The following is a 21305-nucleotide window of genomic DNA, read 5'->3' as shown; positions in this document are numbered from 1 at the left end:
TGAGGGAGTTGCAGTGCTCATAAGACACCCTGTGTCTTAGCAGTTGCTGTCGGTTATTTTGGTTCGTGTAGTACTGCAATACAAAGCAGTGTAGACAAGACAGATGCTACTGTCCCGTTTGCACTGCGTGCTGAAGTCGATCTAGACAGCCTTGTCATATTTGCCCAAGTTGTGTGATGGAGTATCGGCTACAATTTTTCTCTTCTTCCAATGCAGGGTGACCAGCGAAAGGGGCCACCAGTGAACGGCAATGGCGTCGTCAGCAGCGGCGCCCCCAGGCTCTCCCGAGGGTGGCGGTGTGCTACCCACCCGGCGCCATCCGCTGGCCGGGGGCCGCTTCTCCCTGCGACGCTTGCTCGGTTCTTCGTCGTCCTTTCTCAATCGCCGCAACTTTGGCCGCTCCTGTAGCTCCCCGCACGATGCTGAACAGGCCGTCCGGCCTCCACAGCGAATGCCACCACAGCACAGGGTACGTGTTGCAGCGTGTTGGACCTCCCACTGGCATCCCAATTTTGTCTCGTAGCTTGTTGGGTTTGTGTCTGTCGCCAAGGTTACGAAGCTAAAGCATGCTTATGAGCTGACTGTACGTAGCAGGGTGTGGTGGTTCGTGTTGGCAATGATCTGTGTTCTCAGTCGGCTCTATGTCCGTGAACAGTTGAGTGCTGACGACAACACCACTGTTGCGTGGCTCTTACGTACATACCATAGCAGTTGAAGTGGTTTGCTCTGTGCATGGCCAGTGCTAAACCCAGCTCCGGTTCCATCCGCAAGCAGTTGTTCTGTGCGCATCTTAATGTCCGCTTCCTGTAGCATGAGTAATCGCAGCTGCGGCGGGTTTGGGTGAATAAGGCAACTGGCCAAGTCAACGAATAACCATTTATTGCTATGTGAAATAACATGAGCACTTCACTTGCAGGGGTAGTCCGCTGTATGTAAAACAAAGGGTAAGCTTACTTCTTTCGCTGTTGATTCTCGGTGGCTCGCGGGTCCTTTTTCACTAATGTGGTCACTTCACCGCTGGCACAAGAGAGCTTCCCCCTATGCGCTGGGCTTTTCGTAACCTCTCATCTCTCTCTTCTATGGAGGTTGTCTCCCTCACAGAGACACGATTACCCTTTCCTGCGAGCAGGGAACCTAAGGGTGGTGCACGGCATCAAGCGCCGGGATGGAAGGGGTAGTTAGAAGAGGGGCATGGCACTTTTTCCCCGATTGGCTAGTTCGTTTCCACCGCTGGTTCGCAATTGTGCCAGTGTTAAGTGAAGAAAATGGGAGTGCGTTCTCTCCCACACAGTGCAGTCTTTATTGGATGGTACCATGAAAAACTTGGTATGAAAGTAGTTTTGTGATTTATAGTATATAATCTTTGAATAAGTTATTCTTTGTTGGGTAGATGTTTATTAAATAATGTACACCTAGATAAGGTGTTTCGTAAACAGAACCAAAGGTGACGATAGGAGTAGTACTACTGTATTTGCCACACACGTGAGTTTATGTTCCCAGGCTGGTTAGTCGTTGTGGCATTAAACATGCTTTAGTCTAATCTTGCTAATAACCTGTGCTGCATCGTGTTTGTTACTGCAGGATGCTCGTAGGAACAGCAGCGGCAGCGGTGGGGCGGCATCTCGGCTGGGCGCCGCCGAGCGCCAGGGCAGCTCTGACACGGACTCCCTGTGGAGCTGTGGTGGTGGCCTGCTCGAGTGCCCACTATGCCTGTTGGAGGCACCGGCTGAGGCATTCCCGCGTCTGGCGTCGTGTGCGCATCGAGCGTGCGCCGACTGCCTGCGCCAGTACCTGCGCGTGGAGATCTCCGAGAGCCGGGTGAACATCGCGTGCCCTGCCTGCTCGGAGCCCATGCACCCGAGCGACATCCGGCGCCTGCTGCAGGACGAGCTCATGGTGGCCAAGTACGAGAGCTTCATGCTGCGCCGTGTCCTCGTCACTGAGCCAGATGCCCGGTGGTGCCCCGCTCCGGACTGTGGGTGAGTGCTTGTTCTTCGTTTGTGATGGATTTGTCTTCCACCGAGAGCCACCAACTCGTATTTAAACGGTGGACAGATCTAGCCGACAGTTGCTCGCTATCCATTTCACAAGCTCCGGCTGTGCAGTGAACTGTGTTGACTTTGCAATTTGGGCAAGCATGTCACTGGGACATAAGTGACATGTAATCATGTTAGCTGCAATATGAAAAGGAAGCCAAGTAGATTTAGTGTCAAATTCCAGTCAGTCACTTCAGCAGCCAAAGCAAAAGAAGCAGTTAGCTTTTCACTGTCAACATAAATATTGCATGTTGTACCTGAGCTTTCCTGCTCGGCATTTGTGTGCTCATTATGTCAGCACACATTGGTAGAGTAGACAGTAAGCCGGTCACCTAAGCCTGTTTGATGGGGAAACGCTATGTTAAAATGGTGTCATCAAGTGGTCCAGTCAGAGTGCTCCGACAGCACTGTAAAGGTCGCACAAGATAGCATTCAAGTCAACTTACAGGAGTAAGTGGTTGCAAGAGCAAAAATACTGCTTACTACTCACCACTGATTGATATCTGCTGTTCTTTGGGGACAAGAGAAGCCCCAGAGGGTGTAAAGACTTCGTGGAGTAAGTGCATACAAGTGCAGCTGCCCATTTGTTTTAACCTGAATGCACGAGCATTGACTGCCGAGTTGATCAGCGCCGTACAACGGACCGCAGCAGCGAAATGAACGAGAATATGCTCATGCGCGCTATGAGCAGTCTTTGGCAGCTGTCGTCTGCTAGGCTTTTCCGGGAACTGTACACTACCCCCGCTTCTTTTGAGCACCGCCATCGTCATAATTATTTCTTGTCTGAACGCAGCCATCAAGTTGTAAAGAAAAGGTCAAGTGGTCGCGTTTGAAATAGATAGGATGTGATTACGCCCGCTAACTATGCTGCGTGCGTATCAGCATTTTTACAGAGGAGCTGTTAAAGCTATTCGTTATGCCGTGCGGAGTCGACAAGAAACTCTCATGATCAGTGCCTGCCGCACTCTTTGGCTCTCTTCGTCCTCTTCTTCATGGTCTTAGTCAGTCTTCATGCTTAGTCAAGCCAACTAAGCCAAGCTATGGTAAGATCAAGATAATTAAGCAATGCCATGCAAAGATCAAGTTGATTAAGGCCATGTTAATTAAAGCCACTCTAATTACAGCTTTACTGACGGCATAATAATTGAGGCATTGTTAACGCGGATACTGATAATTAACATCGTTTAATTAAGAACCCACTAATTATGGGCGTGTTAATAAATCATTTAAAGGCCTTACTAATTAAGGGTCTGCTAACTAGGATTGTGCTAAGTAAGGCTGATAATTAAGCACTGCAAGGTTTAATTAACATTGTCCTAATTTACAAGGTCTTCATTAACATGACTTTAATTGGGGAATTCTTAAATAGCATGATCCTCAATAGCAAGGCCTTCATCAGCACGGCCTTAATTATCTTGGTTCTAATTAACAAGGTCGTAATTAGCGTGACCTTCATTAGCATTATTATGAAATGGCTTGGCTTGATTAGCTTGATCTTAACCATGGCTTGGCTTGATTGACTTGACTAAGCATGAAGACTAAGGACATGAAGAAAATGAATAGACTGTCAGACAGCGTGCTGGCTGAAGTTTCTTGTCGACTATGCATAGCATCACGAAAAGCTTGGCAGCTTCGCTGTAAAAATGTTGATACTCACATTCCATCCATCTCAAACGCAACCACTTGACCATTTCTTTATAACTCGATGGCTGCGTTCAGACAAGAAAAGAAATATGGTGTTGGCGGTGCTAAAAAAATGTGGGTGTGGTGTCCGGTTCCTGCAAAAGCCTAACAGATGACAGCTGCCCAGGACTGCTCATAGCTTGCATGTGTGTATTCTCGTTCATTTCGTCGCGGCGCTTATCAACTTGGCGATTGACGCTCGCATGTCCAGGTTAAAAAAAATGGGCGGCTGTACAGTCATGAGAAATATGAAAGGGAGCGCTGAAGTTAACTTCAAGTAGGCATAGTGGCTAAGCATAGTTGTCAAACACAAAACTGCTCATAACACTAGGTGTTCAAGTGAAAAGGCACCTCTTGCAGATGAATGTATGAGATTCTTACCCGCACATCACTAGTAATCATGTCTTAAACACGAACTTGGTGTTCCCTTTCATCTTGCTCACAACTGTTGTACCTGTGTTGTGCACAGCTACGTGGTGATAGCGAGCGGCTGTGCCAGCTGCCCCAAGCTGCGCTGTGAGCGTCCCGGTTGCAGCACGGCTTTCTGCTACCACTGCAAACAGGAGTGGCACCCCAACCAGACGTGTGACGCTGCCCGAGCACAGCGTGCCTCCAGGCCCGCCGCCCAGTCCGGCGTGGCCCTGGCGTTCCCGCACGATGAGGGTCTGCAGCGTGAGTACGGTGTTGCATGCACAGTGCTTAACACACTTGTCTGGGAAGCTTGGATGGCCTGTTCCAGACTGCACTGGCAGCACTATGCTGATGACACGTGGTTTCAGATAGCCCAGATTTGATCATGCGTGGGTGCCCACTGAGATGTGGGCTGTCTCAAACCAGTTTTTATAGATGTTGCTTGTGCCACCTAAAGTCCACCGCTCCAGCGTTCCTGACAAGCGTATCAAGCTATTCACAGGATCGTTCACATTTATGGGGAAATGCCTCACTAGGTATTCAGGCTGGTATAACTTCCAGATTTATTCTACATCACAGGGGAAACGTGCTTTGCTTATGAAACCTCATGATGATGCTGATCAGTCAAAGCTTTCTTAATTTTCTGCTGAGCATTGGCAGCCACGGGCTCTTCAATACAAATAATCTCCCGAATCTCATTGACCCTGTGCATCCGTTACTGTAAGTTTGCAGAGGTACCTGTGTCAAATACTGTTGTGGATGTTACTGGTGAGAATTCGTGTGATACTTGCACGGAGACCTTTCAGCATCTTCGTATAAATGTTATGCGCAAATGCAGTTGCTCACTAACTATTCGGACTCGACGGGAACCATCAGGATGTCCAAATAATCTGACGTCTAACGTGCTGTTATCACACACAAAAAAATCACCACCATGTTACATTCTGTAACACTTGAAGACGTCTGCTGTAGACTTGTTAATGCATTAGGTCGTACAATCAGGAACTGGACTTTAGAAGGCACAACGAGCCGCAGTGTGAGTGATGCACATTAAAGGGACCCTGAAAGAGTTTTGACGATTTTGTATCAGCGCATTAAGCCAGTAAAGCAAATCCTAGGAATCATTTGAAGACCGATTTAAGCTCTTTGCATCAACTGTGTAATTTATCACAAGACCTTAAACATATGAATTACTACAGATCGCAGCGGCTCAGCCGAACGAGTTTTCAACTTCTCGCGCCTTTTACACGTAGAATTGTTTCAATACACGTAGCACCGGCGACTTATCTGATTGGATATGTCCAGTCCACGTCACTGAACCTTCTGTGGGCAGTGAGCGTCGTCTGCCTGTGTTACAACGTGCTCTGTGTTGACGTGAGCTGAGTGACAGTGTTTATCCCGAGGTTTCTTTTCTTGGACACAATGAATTGTCCTAGCCGTGTTGTGTACCACATATCTAGCAATTGGTGACTTGTGGCTGCGATATCGTGCAATGTTTGTGAGGCATCTGGCGAGCGGAATTGCTTCAGCTCGTCGCTGCAATGAGCGTCGCGCTCTCGCTATCCGGTCAATGCCACGATCCACGTGTCTGCAGCTGTAACTTCACCCCTGAAGACAGAACCACATTGCCCGAGTTTGCACTTATCGGAGATTGTTCTCGAATTCTTTTTGTTTGTCCGCATGCTTTTGCAGGTTGTCGCTTACAGGAAAATAAAATAAGATCGGCGTGTAGTGTGGCGGCACCTGTCGAAACAGATATCAACCACTCCGTGACCTTTGTCTCTGTTGCTAGACTGCGTGCTGAAGGGCGCACTGGGCCATGGCCTCCGAGATTGCGCACAACCTGCTGGCACTCAATCTCTGAGGCCATTACTGGGCAAAGCTCAAACCGTCGAGTGCGCTCATTAGAGCGCTGCGATTGCTGGCAATGTCAGCGTGTCTTATGAGTTTAGGAGGCAAGGCCGGGGTGAGAAGGAGGGTATAGATATAATTGTCCGTAGTGGCCTTGGTATGTGGTGCATTGCTTTATTTGTAGTGCGAATGATTTGAGGATGCTCTAGCCTAAACGCTGACAAAAATAAAAAAAAACGTTTCAGGGTCCCTTTAAGTTATACCCTTGTTACACAGGCAAGCTAACCGCAGTTACGACCAACCACGGTTAACCGCGTTGAACCACGGCTAGCGCCAACCACGGTTCGCCGATATTACACGGCGCACAAGCGTTCTCGGTTAAAGCGGACTTGCTTTGGCGTGAATGGCTCTTCGTCTGGCGGCCGCCCGGCGTTCAACTTGGCTGTTATTGCTGCGTCCACTTTCGCATTCCTTGAAGTGTTCCGTAGATGACGCAAATTGTCCGTGTAGGTTAATTCGTTCGTTTTTCACGAACGCTCGTGGCGTACATACGTCCTGCATGGAGGCCGCCATTTTCTCGGTTAACTGCCAAACCGAGGTCGCCAAGCTCGGTTTGCTACAACCGCGGTTCGCGGCATAACCGTGGTTTTGCATACCGTGTAACATAAGCGAACCGCAGTTACGCCTAACCGCGGTTACACTAACCGAGGTTCAGGCTGTCTGTGTAACAAGGGTATTAGCTCGACATTTTCAGTCGATCGCATTGTTCAATTGCCAACGGGTGAAGGCATTCTTGGCACATTGCCAAGCACGGTGTTTTGTCACTCCGCTGGGAACACTGTCTCCCAGTGATTCATACAATGCTAGTCTTCTGAAATATTTCGAGAAGGAAAGCAACTTTGAAAGCCATCATCGTCGAATGTGCCCATATGTGCCAATGCCTTGCTGCGGCCAGATGCACTTGGTCATGAACATACGCACAACCACGCACCCATGTCACAGAAATGGCAGCAGCGTGCCAATCGCCATTGTAGTGATTGCAGTTCACTTACTGCATTAAAAGCACATAGTGTATAAAATCACCTCTTTAAAGCACCGCACTGCAAGAGAAAGATGCTCCCAAAACCAAAGTGGAAAAGGAATGATAACAAGAAAAGCTGTCACATAAGCCCTGCTATAGTGGAAAAGAAGGAATGCCGACTGTGGGTGTTTGTCGTAGCGATTGAAGAAAGTTCATCTGCCATGATGGGGATAGCTCACCTCAAATCGTGGCCCCATGAAATTTCACTTGCTTTTATCTTGGCAAAGGTCATGGAACTAAGACATTGTTATATTGGCCGTGACATGACAGCTGCTCGATCTATGGAGCAAAACCTAATCATGTCTAAAGAGGAAGGTAAGATAATGTGAGGTTGCCCGTGCACGGGATGGTTTAATGGCTTTCTTCAGGCCCCCGGGAGGCATTTAGGTGTGTTTAGAGAATGTGTACTAGATAGACCTCGGTGGCGATAATATATTCATGGTGTTACCAGTAGTTGTCAGGGGCCCGGTGGTACATAACAACGACAGCTGCTGCTAAACTCTATCCACAGATTCATGTGGCAGAACATTCTTTGGATGAAATCGGACAGCTTTTTGTATAACCAGATTGCGATGGGCGGCCGGTGGGGGTTCCCCTCACTCGTGCCAACTGGTAGCTTTTGACTGTCTTAGCCACAGTTGTGTGCGTTACCTGGCAAGCCTGCCTTACCTTGCAAGCGCATTGCCGTTCAGGCGACGACATCAAGCACTGCCCCTGCTGCAAGGTGTTCATCATCAAGATGGACGACGGGTCGTGCAACCACATGACGTGCCGCCTGTGTGGCACCGAGTTCTGTTGGCTGTGCATGAAGGAGGTGTCGGACCTGCACTACCTGAGCCCCTCGGGCTGCACCTTCTGGGGCAAGAAGCCCTGGAGCCGCAAGAAGAAGATCCTCTGGCAGCTGGGCATGCTCGTCGGTGCCCCCGTCGGCATCGCCCTCATCGCAGGCATCGCCGTGCCCGCCATAGTCATCGGCATTCCTGTCTGGGTCGGACGAAAGGTACCGTTGGCGCCCAGGCCGGCAGTCTTTTTGAAATGCTAGGTTGGTTAACGATGAATGAGGACGACAAGATAAGGAAGTGCATATTTGCAGTTAAGTCCATCACGATGTGCAAGTTAAAGCAACAAGTCTAGCAGAACGGTTCGTGTAAAGTCTGTGGCCATTCTTGTAATTGTGGTTGTGCTGTTGGCGACTCCAACACTGTGAGTCTATATTAGTACAACAGCCGTTGTAGCTGATGGTTACAAATGTAACACGTAATGTGGGAAAGAAGGCTCCAATATGCAATTATCGGCTGCTTCACAAGGGCCATTCCATGCTTTCACAAACTATTTAGGGAAAGGTTTTCAATAAAACATTGTTAAAACTTAGTGCCTGTGTGCGTTTTGTTCCCTGTCCTGCCCCGTTGTTTCAGTTCCTTGCTTAACACTATGAATAGCTAGGAAACTTCAGCATCTTCCGATCTCGTTTAACACAATTTCGGTTCAAAGGTTTTGAGATGAGTGACTGCCACATTGACGGCAAACGATTTGATTGCTTCCCGTTTCACCACGAAGTGACTCTAATGAAAGCTGGTGTCTGTGTGTGTCTTGTCCCTGTCTTGTCTCTTTCTCGTGTGTGACCCCTCTGGTGCAGCTTCACTCCAAGTACGACCTGCGCACCACGAGCCGCCTGAAGCGCAACTTTGTGGTGACAAGTGGCGTGGTGGCCTCGTTCCTCGTGTCGCCGATCATTGCAGGCATTGCCGTCGGTGAGTCAAGACCTGCCGCACTCTATCAAAAGAGGCCGTGCCGTTCTGCCTCTGGGAAATGAGGTCTTTTTAGTTCAAAGTTTTCTGGTGGCACAAGCTGCCATCTTGCACTGATAAAAATCCCAGCAGATGCTGATGCACTTAGAATGTTTAAATTCAAGTTAAGGACCGCCAAGTGTCAAAATTACACGTTAAAGGGACTGACAACCAATTTTTATGGTGCCTATTTTCTTTAGCGCAACGGAAAGCTTACTGGTGAGTGTCTAATCACGGAATGGTGATGTGGAGAATGCTGTGAAACATCGTAATCGGAAGTTTTCTGTCTGCGCTGAAGCAGTGTCCATATGTCAGCATGCATCGTAATGTTGAGCGCATCCTTTTGTGTTTTTTTGAACGCACGGCTCACTTTCAGCGTGACCATGAGGGCACTAGTGTAATTCTTGCACTAAGTTCTATTGCGACTTGGGTACGTGGCAGCATCCCGCGGTGGCCGCTGTAGCTAAACAACTTGCGATGCTCAAATCAGCCAGGGGGCATGTCTGTGAGTTTATCACACTGTTGAAATTGAGCTTAGAATTACAGAGAGCTGAGCTAATTGGTAAGTATTCATTCTAAAAAGACAGGGCGTTTGTGGTGTCCTGACTTCTTTCTTGTGTCCGTGTTTGCACGCCTTGTCTTTTTAGGTTGAAATTGAGTCTATAGCATTATTTGTCGAGAGAAGAGCGAGCGATTTCTAGCAGACTTTGAAACTTGATTGTAAATTTCCTGCTGCATGCTGTGCTAAAATGTTCGGTTCACATGTTTGCAGGAGCCTCAACTACCGATCGGCAGCATTTTTCGACCATGTTTGAAAAGTATTGCAGGGCCCATTTAACACTTTCGTGACCGCGGAAAAATCGGTTGTTTTTGGCTAGTCCAGGAAGTATTTTTTTTCCTGCCACAGAAAATAATTGATGCCAAAGTGTAGGGTATCAAATGATAGAGGAAAAATTGGTCTTTCCAACAGTATTAATTCCAAACAACGGATTTATTTCGAATATAATAAAAAATTATCATACAAAGAAAAATGCATCAAAAAGAAAAAAAAAAGATTAATAAAAACATCAATGCTACTCTGCAAAGGGTAAACATTTAAAAAAATCATAATATACGTTTTGAACGCAAAGCGCTCGTAGAATAATAGTGGAAATATAAGCTCTGTAAGTACAAAGATTATTTACGTAAATACAAGAATATAGGCACTAGTGCCTATCATGCCACCGCGCGATGCAGTTTCTCGACGCGGGGAAACAAAGGCTGGCTGCACATGTTTCGGAAAATTTTTTTTTTCTGTTCAACTTTCCTAGCATAGTTTGGACTTCTGGTATTTTTCAATTTTCCTGTGTATTCGTTGAAATGAACAGTGTAGCCTGTTCCAAATCTGCAAAAATCTATAATTGTACCCTCATTTGACCTCTTTCTCTCTCATATACTGCCGAATACCATACCGACCTTCAGATTTCACCATTTTCTCATCCACTGAAAGGTTCCGACGGGGTTAAAAAATAGCGTGGAAGAATCGTTCATGTGTTGCAATAGAGAAGACACATGGTGAAGCTTCTCGTGAGATGCGACGGTCGTCTTCTTCAGATCAGACACACTCAAGAAGCCTTGAACCTTTTCCGTGGCATCACTGACTGTGGACAAAGGCCTTGAAATATGTGTCGTCGACACCAATACTAATGCAAGCAGGGGACTGCAACGATTATCATGTACACATGGAGTGCGACGAACTTGCTCATCTTCTCTTCAGTAACCTCCCTCCATGGATCCGTCCCTTTCAATGTATGTTGGCTTTTCAAAAGTATGCATCCACGCATACTTATGTGTGTGGTTGCATATCTCTCTGACGACTTTGCGGTGAAAAACAACACGAAGACGCCGCCCTGCAGCGCACCCAAGCGTTGGGTCAAAGTCCACTCTGCGCTGTCTTCGCGGAGAGAACTGCGCTCTTTCTGCAGCCGGCGCCAAATGCTCCCGCCCGAATAAAGTTAACACCTTGCAGATAAGAGCTGTTATTTTTAGTACACACCGGATACGTTTACATCGACACGCGGCAGCGATAAAACGACCCGAGGAGAAAACGAAACTTGCCGGCGGATAGCTGCTGATGTTCCGGGGAGGTTTGACGCACTTTCACCATTCGTACTGAAGCCTGGCAAATCGAGGTCGTCTTCCATGTCTGTGCTGCTACCATGATCCAGAGATTCCCGCTCAGATTAATCGGAATCCCTCGAAATTCGCCGTTTCTGTGGAGCACCCGCGACCGACGTTGACGTGAAGTCTGAAACAATGAGCGCTCACCTACCCGACTGCGAACGAGCTTTAAAAATCTTCCCGCGGTGGAAAAATGAAACTCGCAAACAAAACTGATAAAAAACATGTTATTTTACCCTTTGTATTGCGTTAGCTGTCCAGAACCGCTCAGAGAGTGCCAAAACTTGAAGTCATCGTTAACATACTATCGATGGGAACAGGTGCGGTCATGAAAGTGTTAAGAAGCATCTTTTTGAAAACATATTCCAAATAATATAACAGGTTCTGGGAGCTTGTCAAGGGCTATGTTTTACAAGAACTAGCACTACAAAAGGCTCATGTTTGTTTCTCACAAGTTTCATCCAGTGGTCTGTGATTCTGACCTTCTCTAACCCATGTTGCCTACCTCTTTCCTCCCCCAGGCATTGGGGTCCCAATCCTGTTGGCCTACATCTACGGAGTGGTGCCGGTGTCCCTCTGCCGTTCCGGTGGCTGCGGTGTCACGACTTCAGCGTCGGGAGTCCGCATCGAGTTCGACGAGGAAGGCGACGGCATAGGCGGGGTCGGCGGCGGCAGCGGGTCTGTCGGGGTCGCGGCCGATGGCGCGAGCGTGGACACGGCTGGAGGCATCGCGCCGGCCAGCATTGGCGAGGCGGCCTCCCTGGGGATGTCCGGCGGCAGCCCCAGCCTCGGTTCGCACCTGGACACAGTGGCGGGCGCATCCAACACGGCCATCGCTGGCCACTCGCTCACAGGGAGCATCGCCTCGGCCAGCGCCCATTCACACCGGTGAGATACTCGACACTAAGCATCCAGCATACTTGGCAGTTTAAACGAGACAAGATCTATGAAAGTACCTGGCACCTACCCCCGATTATGCCAGACAGTGTTGGACAGTGCTGACTCTGATGTCCTGATGGCAGGATTCAAACCCTGTGGCTTTAGTGCCAATGCCCGCCTGTGCCCCATCCCCTGACGCAATGCCAATGTACAGTTGAACACGGATATATCGAACCCACATATATTGAATTTTCGGCTATATCAAACTCGTAAATTATCCCCTTGAAAATCCTTTGTAAAAGTATAGAAATTCGCACGTCTATATCGAACGGTATTTTTTACCCGCCATCGGATATATTGAACGCCGCGCGAGCTGGAAGGCGCGCTTCGGCACTCGCTGAGCCCCGCGACCTTTGCGGCAGCGCGCCTCAGCCGACATCCGAAACGCTCGAAAAACGTGAGAGCGAGTGGGCTCGGACTGTACTCCTGCTGGGCGCGTTCTCCAACGTGTGGAACGGCTTTTTTCTTTTTTTCTCTTTCTCCTACGCTCTCCGCGTTACCGTCGGCTCGGAGAGCAGGAACGAAGGAGCCGGTGCCCTGCTCCTTTCGCCTTTTCTTTCTATTTTAAGTGCGAATGCACTTTATAAGCGACCCTGAATCCGCCGTCCCATGGCAACGGCGCGAGGAGCGGAGAGGAGCGTCTGTAACAACGGCGCAGGGACGTCAGGCCCCACGTGACTGCGCGCGCTCCGCCCTCCGCTCCGTGGCTGCGCGCGCCCCGCGCATTGCCTGTGGTGATGAAGGCCGGCGGCGAGACGCCGAACGAAAGCGTGCGAAGCGAGCCGAGCACCCCGAAGCCGATCTGGCGCGGGGACGCGCGATGCGTGAGCGAGCGCGGGCCCTCGAATTCGATCGGCCGGACGCGCGCTTCAAGCGAGACTTCCTGGACCGCAGCTTCGGATATAGCTGCGCGGTGTGCGATCGACTGTGGTTCGACAACAACCTGAGCCCCATCTCGGGCGTGCGCAACGCCGCCAACAAGTTGAACCCGTTGCGGGTTCTTTGGAACGAGTTCGGAAGACAGATCATCATCATCAGTAAAAGTGCTTTGCACTTAAAAACGGCCAGACCTCCGTGGGTCGGCTGGCGCGTGCTCTCTCGCTGCCGTCTCCTTCGCTCGGCTCTGCAGGTTAGTCGCGCCCGCCCCCTCATAGCATCACCCCGTGCTTCGCACTTTCTCATACTCCCCTTCGGGGAAATGCGGTTTTTTTTTTTGTTGCTGTTTTGTGAGTTTTGATCAGCCAACCACAGCCCGCCCCTTTCGTATTTGCTCAGCCAACCACAGCTCGCGCCTTTCGTACAACGCTGCTGCAATCGCAGGTAGCCCGGGCGCCCGGGTAGCCATCGCCGCCATCGCGACTTATCGCGAGGGCTTTGCTGGTGGAGTTCACTTCCGTGAGTTGTCGCATACCACCACATTCCTCTTTTGCATGCGTGCTCCCCTGCGAGCTCAAAAACACCAAGCTGAAGTTTCTGCTGGCCAACTCGACAGCGAAGCTGCAACTGCTCGACCAGGGCATCATCAAGTCCTTCAAGGTGGGCTGAAGGTTGACCTGCTTGGTGCCATTCAAATAGTGACGGGCGCCTGGCGAGACGTGAAGACGGACATAGTGGCCAACTGCTTCCGGAAGGCAGGCTTCGTGACGGCGGAACTTGCGGAAATCAGTGAAGACGGCGACGACAAGCGCATAGACGACGCATTTCACGAGTTGTCCCTCTTCCCGGCTGCCGTTCTACCCGAACTGCTGCGGACAATTTTGAGGAAGCGGACTGCAGTGTTGAGGCTGTTGCAAGCCTCGCTGACGAGGACATTGTAGCTGCGGTCGCAGGGACCCAGGATGCCCAGGCCTGGGTCCCCGGCGAAGATCGTCTGGACGAGGCAGCGCCTACAGGCGCGTACTCCACCGCTGAGGTGGCGGCAGCATTCGACTCGATTCGCCGTTTTTGCGGCGACATGGAGTGAACTGGGCTGTCGCACCTGGACAGCCTCGATAAGATCGAGGCCAGCGTCTTCAACTTCATTTCGAAGACGAAGAAGCAGGCCAAGATAAACGATTTTTTTTCGCACAAATAAAACATTCTGTTGCATCGTGTGCGTGGAATTAGTTGTCATTCTTGAATGTGCCGATTGTAGGTGATCGTCTGGCACTGGAAAGGTCTCGGGGCCTGTATTTTTTTATATAGAATTTTTCATATATTGAACTAATTCGCGATCCCCTTCGAGTTCGATATATCCGTGTTCGACTGTATTTCTTTTGCATTTACTTGCGAAATTGACACCGACCTCTCTGTCATGTGACCTCATTGTTACCTTCTCTTTGACGACTGCTTTCAGGCTGGAGGTCCAGGCAGAGGTGTCGTCCAACAAGCGCTTCAGCCTGAGCAGCCACAGTGAGACGGCCTCTGCCACGGTCAGCCTCAGCGAGCGCTCGGCCAACATGTCTGGCATGGCAGACGACGCGGCAAGCACCCGTGCCCTTGCGGGTTCCATTGTTGGATACAGGTGCGCTGTTTGCTCACATTAGAGCTTAAGCTTTTATTTGGTGAGGTCTCCAACATAAAGCGCATGCGCGCGCGTGGTTGCGCGTGTGTGCGTGCATTCGTGCATGTGTGTGTAACACTGTGACATCGCAGCAAAGAGCATATCTTGGTGTACCCCTTTCATGGTTTGTGAAGAGCGGTGAACTGCGTATTTTTTGTTGGCTTTGGTAAGTGGCCCAATAAATTTCTAGCATTTTGGTCTGGAAGCAAGAGCTAACGTCAAGAAGCTGAAGGAGCTTGTGCAGTTTAGAACGAGCAGTTATGCCTGACAACGAAAGGCTGTGATGCCACTCCCTGACGGCTTTTCAATAGGATGAGAGAGGAGCGCACCGATACTTCTCTACTATGTTCAGAAACACTTTGAAGTAAATTATGTGCATCTGATTTGAAGAACAAAGCAACTTTCTACCATAGTGATTTGTAGGCTTGTGCGAATAGTAAATTTTAGGTTCGAAGCGAATTCGAAGCGAATGGTGATTTTGGTCGAATAATTTCGAATCGAATTCGAATAGCGTATATCACATACTATAAAGAAAAACGAGCATATTTGTCATGACTCAACCAACCTGTGCAACGTTTTTTTTTAATTGTAACAAGGCATGTGCAAATGTCATTCTTTTTGGTTCAATGGAAGTGGAAGCAACTTTGAATAGTAGCAGGATTTGGCTTTCGGTAGAATGCAAGTGATAACCTGTAAAATATGTTACGTTTTAAAATTTATTATACTTGGAGCATATAAGCCGGTATAACACGTTTTTAAACTTTAAAAATGATGAATCGATGTGAGGGCAATATGTTCATTTAACCTTGAAGGGGGGCTTCGCTGCAGTGCGGATTTTTCCTGGAAAGGTGTATTCACGGTATAGCATTCTTCCACTGCAGTGAAACCACCTTTACGGAAGCTTACAAGCGAACAGTGCGATTTTTTTTCTGGAAAGGTGTATTCACTGTATAGCACCCCTCCCCTGCAGTGAAACCACCTTTACAGGCGGGTTACAAGCGGACTAATATACACCTATTCGTTCATTTCGAATACTTCGAAATTTTCAAGAATTTAAATTCGAATCGAAGCGAATTTGAATATTGTATTATTCGTTCGAATATTCGAAGTGCTCGAATATTCGCACAAGCCTAGTGATTTGGCATGCACTCATTTTAGCTACATGGGGATGTCACTGGCACGCAGTTGCAGAGTCGCTTGTGCCTTGTTGCCTTTGGGTCACTTTTAGTTGCTGTTCAGTTTGTAAATTGTCTCGCTATGACGAGAATTTCGTGCTTTTCCTGTTTAGAATTGCGCAGAGCGATTCAAGCACATCCCGTTGTGTTACCTCTTGCAGCAAGAGCAAAAAAACTGCGTATACGTAGTTCAAAAGGCTGTTGTCTGGAAAACAATTATGTCTCACTGTTGTCTTGCTTTTTTTGCCAGCGTCCCTTCACACAACACACAGTTTAAGCACTTAAACTTATTGATATGCTACCAAACTCTTGAATTTAGATTCGAGCAGCTCAAGCGAGTTGTACGAAGTGATTCTGAATCTTTTCATTTTGCTTCCTTTGTCTAAGGAATAACGCATAATGTGTGCATACGTTTCTTTTTTTCCATTATTTCCCCATCCCTTTCCTTCCTGCCTTTTCAAACGCACCGCTTTCTCCCTTGGCTCTCGCATCCCTTGCCGTTATTAATTCTGGTCGCCTGGTGTGCCCGACCTCAAATGGACATTCTGGTTTTCCTGTCTGCTGTCGCTTTTTCTCTTTAACCTTTGTGTTGTTTTGTGTTGTCAAATGTGACGTCAACTCTCTCTTCCGCTTCTCCTTTGTCTCAACCCACTGGCCTCCTGCATCCCTCCTTTCACCTTCCACGACTCCTGTTCTTCTGCATAACCCCTTGTGACCTTCTGTGATCCCCACCCTCTGCACATGCTTCTCTGTGGTGTTTCCCTCCCCTCCTCCGCACCGCTTTCAACCCTGCAGGGAAGGCACGCTGGCGGCGCCCGTGGAGGTGCACGTGGACCCCTCGGAAGAGCCCGACTACTGTCGCCAGTGCCGCATCACCCACCGCCCCTGCTGCCCCAACGCCCTGGCATCCACTGCGCAGCAGCAGTCGTCACCGCACTGCGAATGCCTCGACACTGCCAGTGTCACCAAAGTGCAGATTGAGTGAGGGAGGGGAGCAGACCACAAACCCAATTTGTCCCTTGCCACGGAGTCGCAACCCTTCACTGGCACATGCGGTCATGGACAATGTGCCAACACGACGACTCTCTCGCCCACCTAGCCACTTTTGAAGTGCGACGAGTCTTGGAGTGGGCCAAAATCAACGAAGCTGTCGGTCGACCCCCGCTGCTGGTGCACGATTGCTCTTCCTAACAAGTGGAGCCTTTAGAATTCGCATTTGTGCGTGTCGCTTGCGTGGCATTAGCCGGACGGAAGGCTTGTGGTTAACGTATGGAACACTTTCCACTCTAATTGGATGGGAGCATAGTGTGTTTTGGGACAAAGTTGGGCACTTCTACCTGACCCATTACACCCCAGAGGCACACTGTGGATCGCAGGATCTGCTGCGTTCCACTCTACTCGAAAAAGAGCATGCAACAGTGTGCGGGCTATGCGGAATGTGACTCAACTGCTGCAGTTGCATCCAGTTCGGCTGTCTGTCTGAACAACACCTTGTGCCGCTTGAGAACAAAAGTGGAATTGCAAACTTTTCCGGATGGACATAACTGTTGACTGTTTGAATTTCTGTGGCAACAAAAGCTGCAGAGGTAGAGTTGACGGCGCAGCAGTGTGTCGTTCTCCGTGCTGGCAGCTGACACAAACTGTCGTCACGGATGCCTAGTCTCTTCGACCTTGATTAAGCATTGTCATAGCCCGAGGACTATGGAAACACGAGCAGTTCTGTTGTCGTGCGCTCTCTCTCAAGCATCGCAGTGCTGAAAATGGAAGAAAGTGAGAGAAGCGAAGGCTGTCACTGCTAAGGCCGATGAGCAAGACCTTACAGGAATGACTTGTGCAGGAACAACTCACTCGTGTTAACCTACCCACTTAGGCAAACAGCAGGCAAGTCCTTCAATTGGTGCTAAAATTGCATTCAACCCCACATGCGCCTGTGTTACAACCGAAAGTGCGGCGGAGGAAAGCTGAGCTGTGTGGAAAGCACCAATGCTGCCAGTGTTGAACAACAGATGGACCACATTTTTTGGTGTGCGTGAAGGTATGCCGCCTGTTGTGGCAGTTTTTAGATGTTCCCTCGCTTGGCTTGGTCATCTTCTCTTCGCGGCTTTAGCTGTTCATCGAAGAAAGCTGTGCCAAGGTGTACGCACTTACACGTCTGACAGTCACCGCGACGATCGCGAGCTTTGTTCCACAACCACCTGGTGTCGTTCAGTGTCAAAATGGGTCGAGAGCTTCTGCTGCACGTCAGCTGTGGCAGATGACTTTGTGAGACAGTCACTGACGTGCGTAGACCGTGTTTGCAGACAGTCCTCCGACCTGAGTGGAACCTCTGCCTGTCGATTTTCTCGGTGTCATCACATTTGCCGAGGCACAAGCGAGAGTGCAGAAAAAAAATATATATTTGCCGTTCACGGCTATTAGTCATGAATGTGTTCTGGACGTAGTGCTGTCACCCAACATAAAAATTTGTCGGAAACTTTTAACAGATGTGTATTCAAGCGTGTCGACGTGAGGTGTAGTGCGTGCGCCACAGTCGTCGCCTCCTGTTGCTGGCCACTGTGTGTGTTGTGTGTATTTTATCACGGGAAAAGTGTTTCTTGTTCATTGCAGTGTACTATGCGTAGCTTTCCCTTATTTTTCTTTCTTGGCTAAGGAGAAGAAAAAAAAAAAGATGTTCTGGGTGCAAAAGATGCCGGTTGTTTTGTACAGTGTATAAAAAAATTTGTTGGTTGTTCGGTGCTTCCAGTGTTTGCGTAATCATGGCAGCCAAACTGACTTTGTTGCAGCCAATTTTGTTCTCTTCTGCAATAGGCACGCGTTGATACTCGGCCAACACTTGTCTGTGTATTGCTGGCTTGTGTGCGACAGCGGTGGTCTCCTCTTTTATTCTTCTTGCATTGTCTAATGCTTCTTCCTCTCCTCTAACGTATTTCTTTCTTCTCTCGCTCTCTTGGGTGATAAGTGTCTCTTGCCATCATTCTCTGGCCAGTTTTTTCTGGCCCAACTTTCTTGTCATTATATTTCATGTTCTCTCTTCCATTGGTTCCCAGTTCCTTGCACATAATTTAATGATTCTCTCCAAGGGAAGGAGAGTCTGGGCTGTAGCCTATCCATAGGTAACCAGTCTTGAGTGATGTCTAGTTGTGTGCTGCTTGTGCTCAAGTGCTCAACGCGTTCGTGTTTTGCCGCCGCTGCAGTTTCGCGTGTGCGACTGTGGTGGCGAGCCCACGGCCCGTAATGGACGTTTGCCAATGCCCACACTGTAGCGCTAAAGACGAAACTGTGCTCACTATACGAGTCGCATTGTGCGTTGCAGATGCTTATCCCGCATTTGGCCGTTGTGGAGTGGCTAGTTATTTTCTGCCACTTTGGTGTCCTATTACGCTTGCTCTAGATTGCCCTTCTTGCTTGGGTCGTTGAGTAGGTAGTTCGTTGGAGGACCCTCTGTGCCGTAAAGTGCCATAAGTTTGCCGCTTTTAACCTCACAACTTGTCAGATCACGTTCAGGGAGCTTGGCATGCTTTTGTGAAGTCGCTCGGGATGACTCTTATTTTGCGATGTTAACGAATTGGCGTGCTAGCAGTACGACAGCTGTTACTTGGAAGCACGCTCGTTGCTTTTTCTGAATGTTCAGCTTGAACTGTTAGCAGTCCCACAATGAGGCAATTGTACGGTAAATTTTGTTTCGTGCAAGTGGCACGAGGCAGACGGTTCGAACCAACACTTGATGGAACTTCTTGCATCCATAATTGCTTATATGCTTTAGTTCGCTGCTTTTAATTTCTTTTCTCAAACTGGGCATTGAAGACGTTGCTTTGAATGCTTTCATTTCTGGCCAGGGTTGGTCATTTGCACACTCCACTGACATCTCTTTTCTGTCATGTTCGTGTCACTGAGTAATTTGTCATGCATGTCGTTCGCTTCAGGTGTTTCATGTTGCAGCCAGGTGAAAGGCGTACATTTAGGTCGTTTTCACATGTTTTTGCCGAACAATTTCGCCAAATTCCCGCTCGTCGCATTTGCTCTTCACCGCCACGGCAACAGTTGTCACGCCACAGTGCTGCACGTGGTGGTTGTGGGGCTTGCAGTACCAGTGGCATTGGTTAAGGCCGGTATGGCTTTGAGCATGTTAGCTGAAGGTTAGGCTGGCGTGCCATGGTTCACTGGTACTTTGGTGGCCGAGGGCTCGGTTAATGTACTGTCAAGATGGAATATTTATGGCTTGTGGGTTTCATGATAGGGCTGCATTTCTGCACAATTCATTTCCACACCTATTTAAAAATTACCTGTTAAATATGGTGTTGCATGGGCTGTAATCGCACGCCTGGGATAGTAAGGTTGAATTATAAGCTGCTTACCTCAGTGGCAGAAAGCTTGCGCCTTGTAAAACTTTCTCACCTGTAATGTGCGCCACGACCTGAGAGCTCTTTGCCAGGAGCTTTCGGGTCGCGGCGCACATTGCCAGTAACGAATGTCGCTCCTGCAGCAATACCTTGGGGATCTGCAGGACCTCCAACTGCTTGAATTGATGACATTCGTTAGGTGTGCGTTTGCCTAGGTATTCTCGGCCAAGAGAGTATGTTTGCTCTCTTCTCACGATTAAATCGGAACTGGCGAATTTCTCGCTTGCATAGTGTTCAACTGACAAAAATGAACAGAACGAACTAAATGATTAATGAGCATTGTCCACGTATGTTTGTCTTTCAATCGTACCGTATGGCCCTGGGTGAAGCCTCGAGTTTGGGTGTGGCAACTTGTGCACTCTTGGTGGCTGTGGACTTTGCCCAGAAGCACTTGTGCATTGTGGTACATCGAGACCATGAACTGCCCTGGCCGGGGATGGGAGCCATGCCCTCGTGGAGGCTGCGAGACCAGTGACGGCCAGCGTGCGAAGGGTGTATGGATATATCTGTTGTATAATCTGATCTTGTTTGTATTCTTGTACAGCCGTGGCTTATGTGGAACATGTATACTAGAGGGAAGACAACTGCCAATCTACTGTGACCCCCCCCCCTTTTGATGACCGTATGGTGTGTCGGGAGAGAAGCGGGGGTGGGGGTCATGTTGATGTACAAAGCTGTTTACCCGCAGGCGCTGTGGTGTGCGTGCGTGTACACTCTGTATGTGTGTGTATTTATAATTGAAATTAAACGAATAAAGTTGCTATTTCCACGGACCCAGCTGTTGTTGCCTTTATGCTGCACGACAGTCTTCATTCTGTTAGTACAGGGACAAGATCGGATGATCGCCACACTCTTTGTGGTGTCTTCCTGTTGTGCAACGATAATCGCCCAGTGGCTTGCTTGCGTGTATTTTATTGAAAAATCTGCACTTACCTTTTCACTGCCAAATCTGACAGTGAGCATGTCATTCAGTACCTGGAATTGCCCCAGCATTAAATACAGGACAGGCATGCAACGTGGGTATCACCGACAACTTCTCTAGCTGCCAGCTTTGGCACGAGGCAACAACCAAAGTCGAATGGTGCACCACACAGAAACATTGAACCCCACAAACATCGACGACTAATACCGCTGTGCAACAGTGGGGTGTCCGAAGAGATGCAACTGTTTTTATACTCAAAGCGACGTATTCGGGTCGTCTTTCTGCTACAACAATATTTGTTTGTCCCGTGCCTTTCTG

At 48.9% G+C, this 21305-nt stretch overlaps 1 protein-coding gene across 1 annotated transcript in view; it reads left to right on the top strand.

Moving 5' to 3' along the window:
• The window catches only part of LOC119383751 (E3 ubiquitin-protein ligase RNF19A), a 149415-nt gene extending 128577 nt beyond the window's left edge, over window positions 1-20838 (top strand). Inside the window, exons 2-9 of the mRNA XM_037652052.2 lie at window positions 217-469; window positions 1582-1979; window positions 4189-4391; window positions 7755-8062; window positions 8699-8813; window positions 11531-11897; window positions 14284-14451; window positions 16461-20838. Of these exons, the coding sequence (XP_037507980.1) occupies window positions 251-469; window positions 1582-1979; window positions 4189-4391; window positions 7755-8062; window positions 8699-8813; window positions 11531-11897; window positions 14284-14451; window positions 16461-16650 (1968 nt within the window). The 5' untranslated portion in view covers window positions 217-250 and the 3' untranslated portion in view covers window positions 16651-20838. The remainder of the gene's footprint in view (window positions 1-216; window positions 470-1581; window positions 1980-4188; window positions 4392-7754; window positions 8063-8698; window positions 8814-11530; window positions 11898-14283; window positions 14452-16460) is intronic.
• Window positions 20839-21305: the final 467 nt, after the last annotated feature.

This window comes from Rhipicephalus sanguineus, chromosome 2, assembly GCF_013339695.2.
Source record: "Rhipicephalus sanguineus isolate Rsan-2018 chromosome 2, BIME_Rsan_1.4, whole genome shotgun sequence".
NCBI classification, from domain to species: Eukaryota; Metazoa; Arthropoda; class Arachnida; order Ixodida; family Ixodidae; genus Rhipicephalus; species Rhipicephalus sanguineus.
Note: the sequence above shows the minus strand (reverse complement) of the source record. Positions and strands in the feature narration are given on the sequence as shown.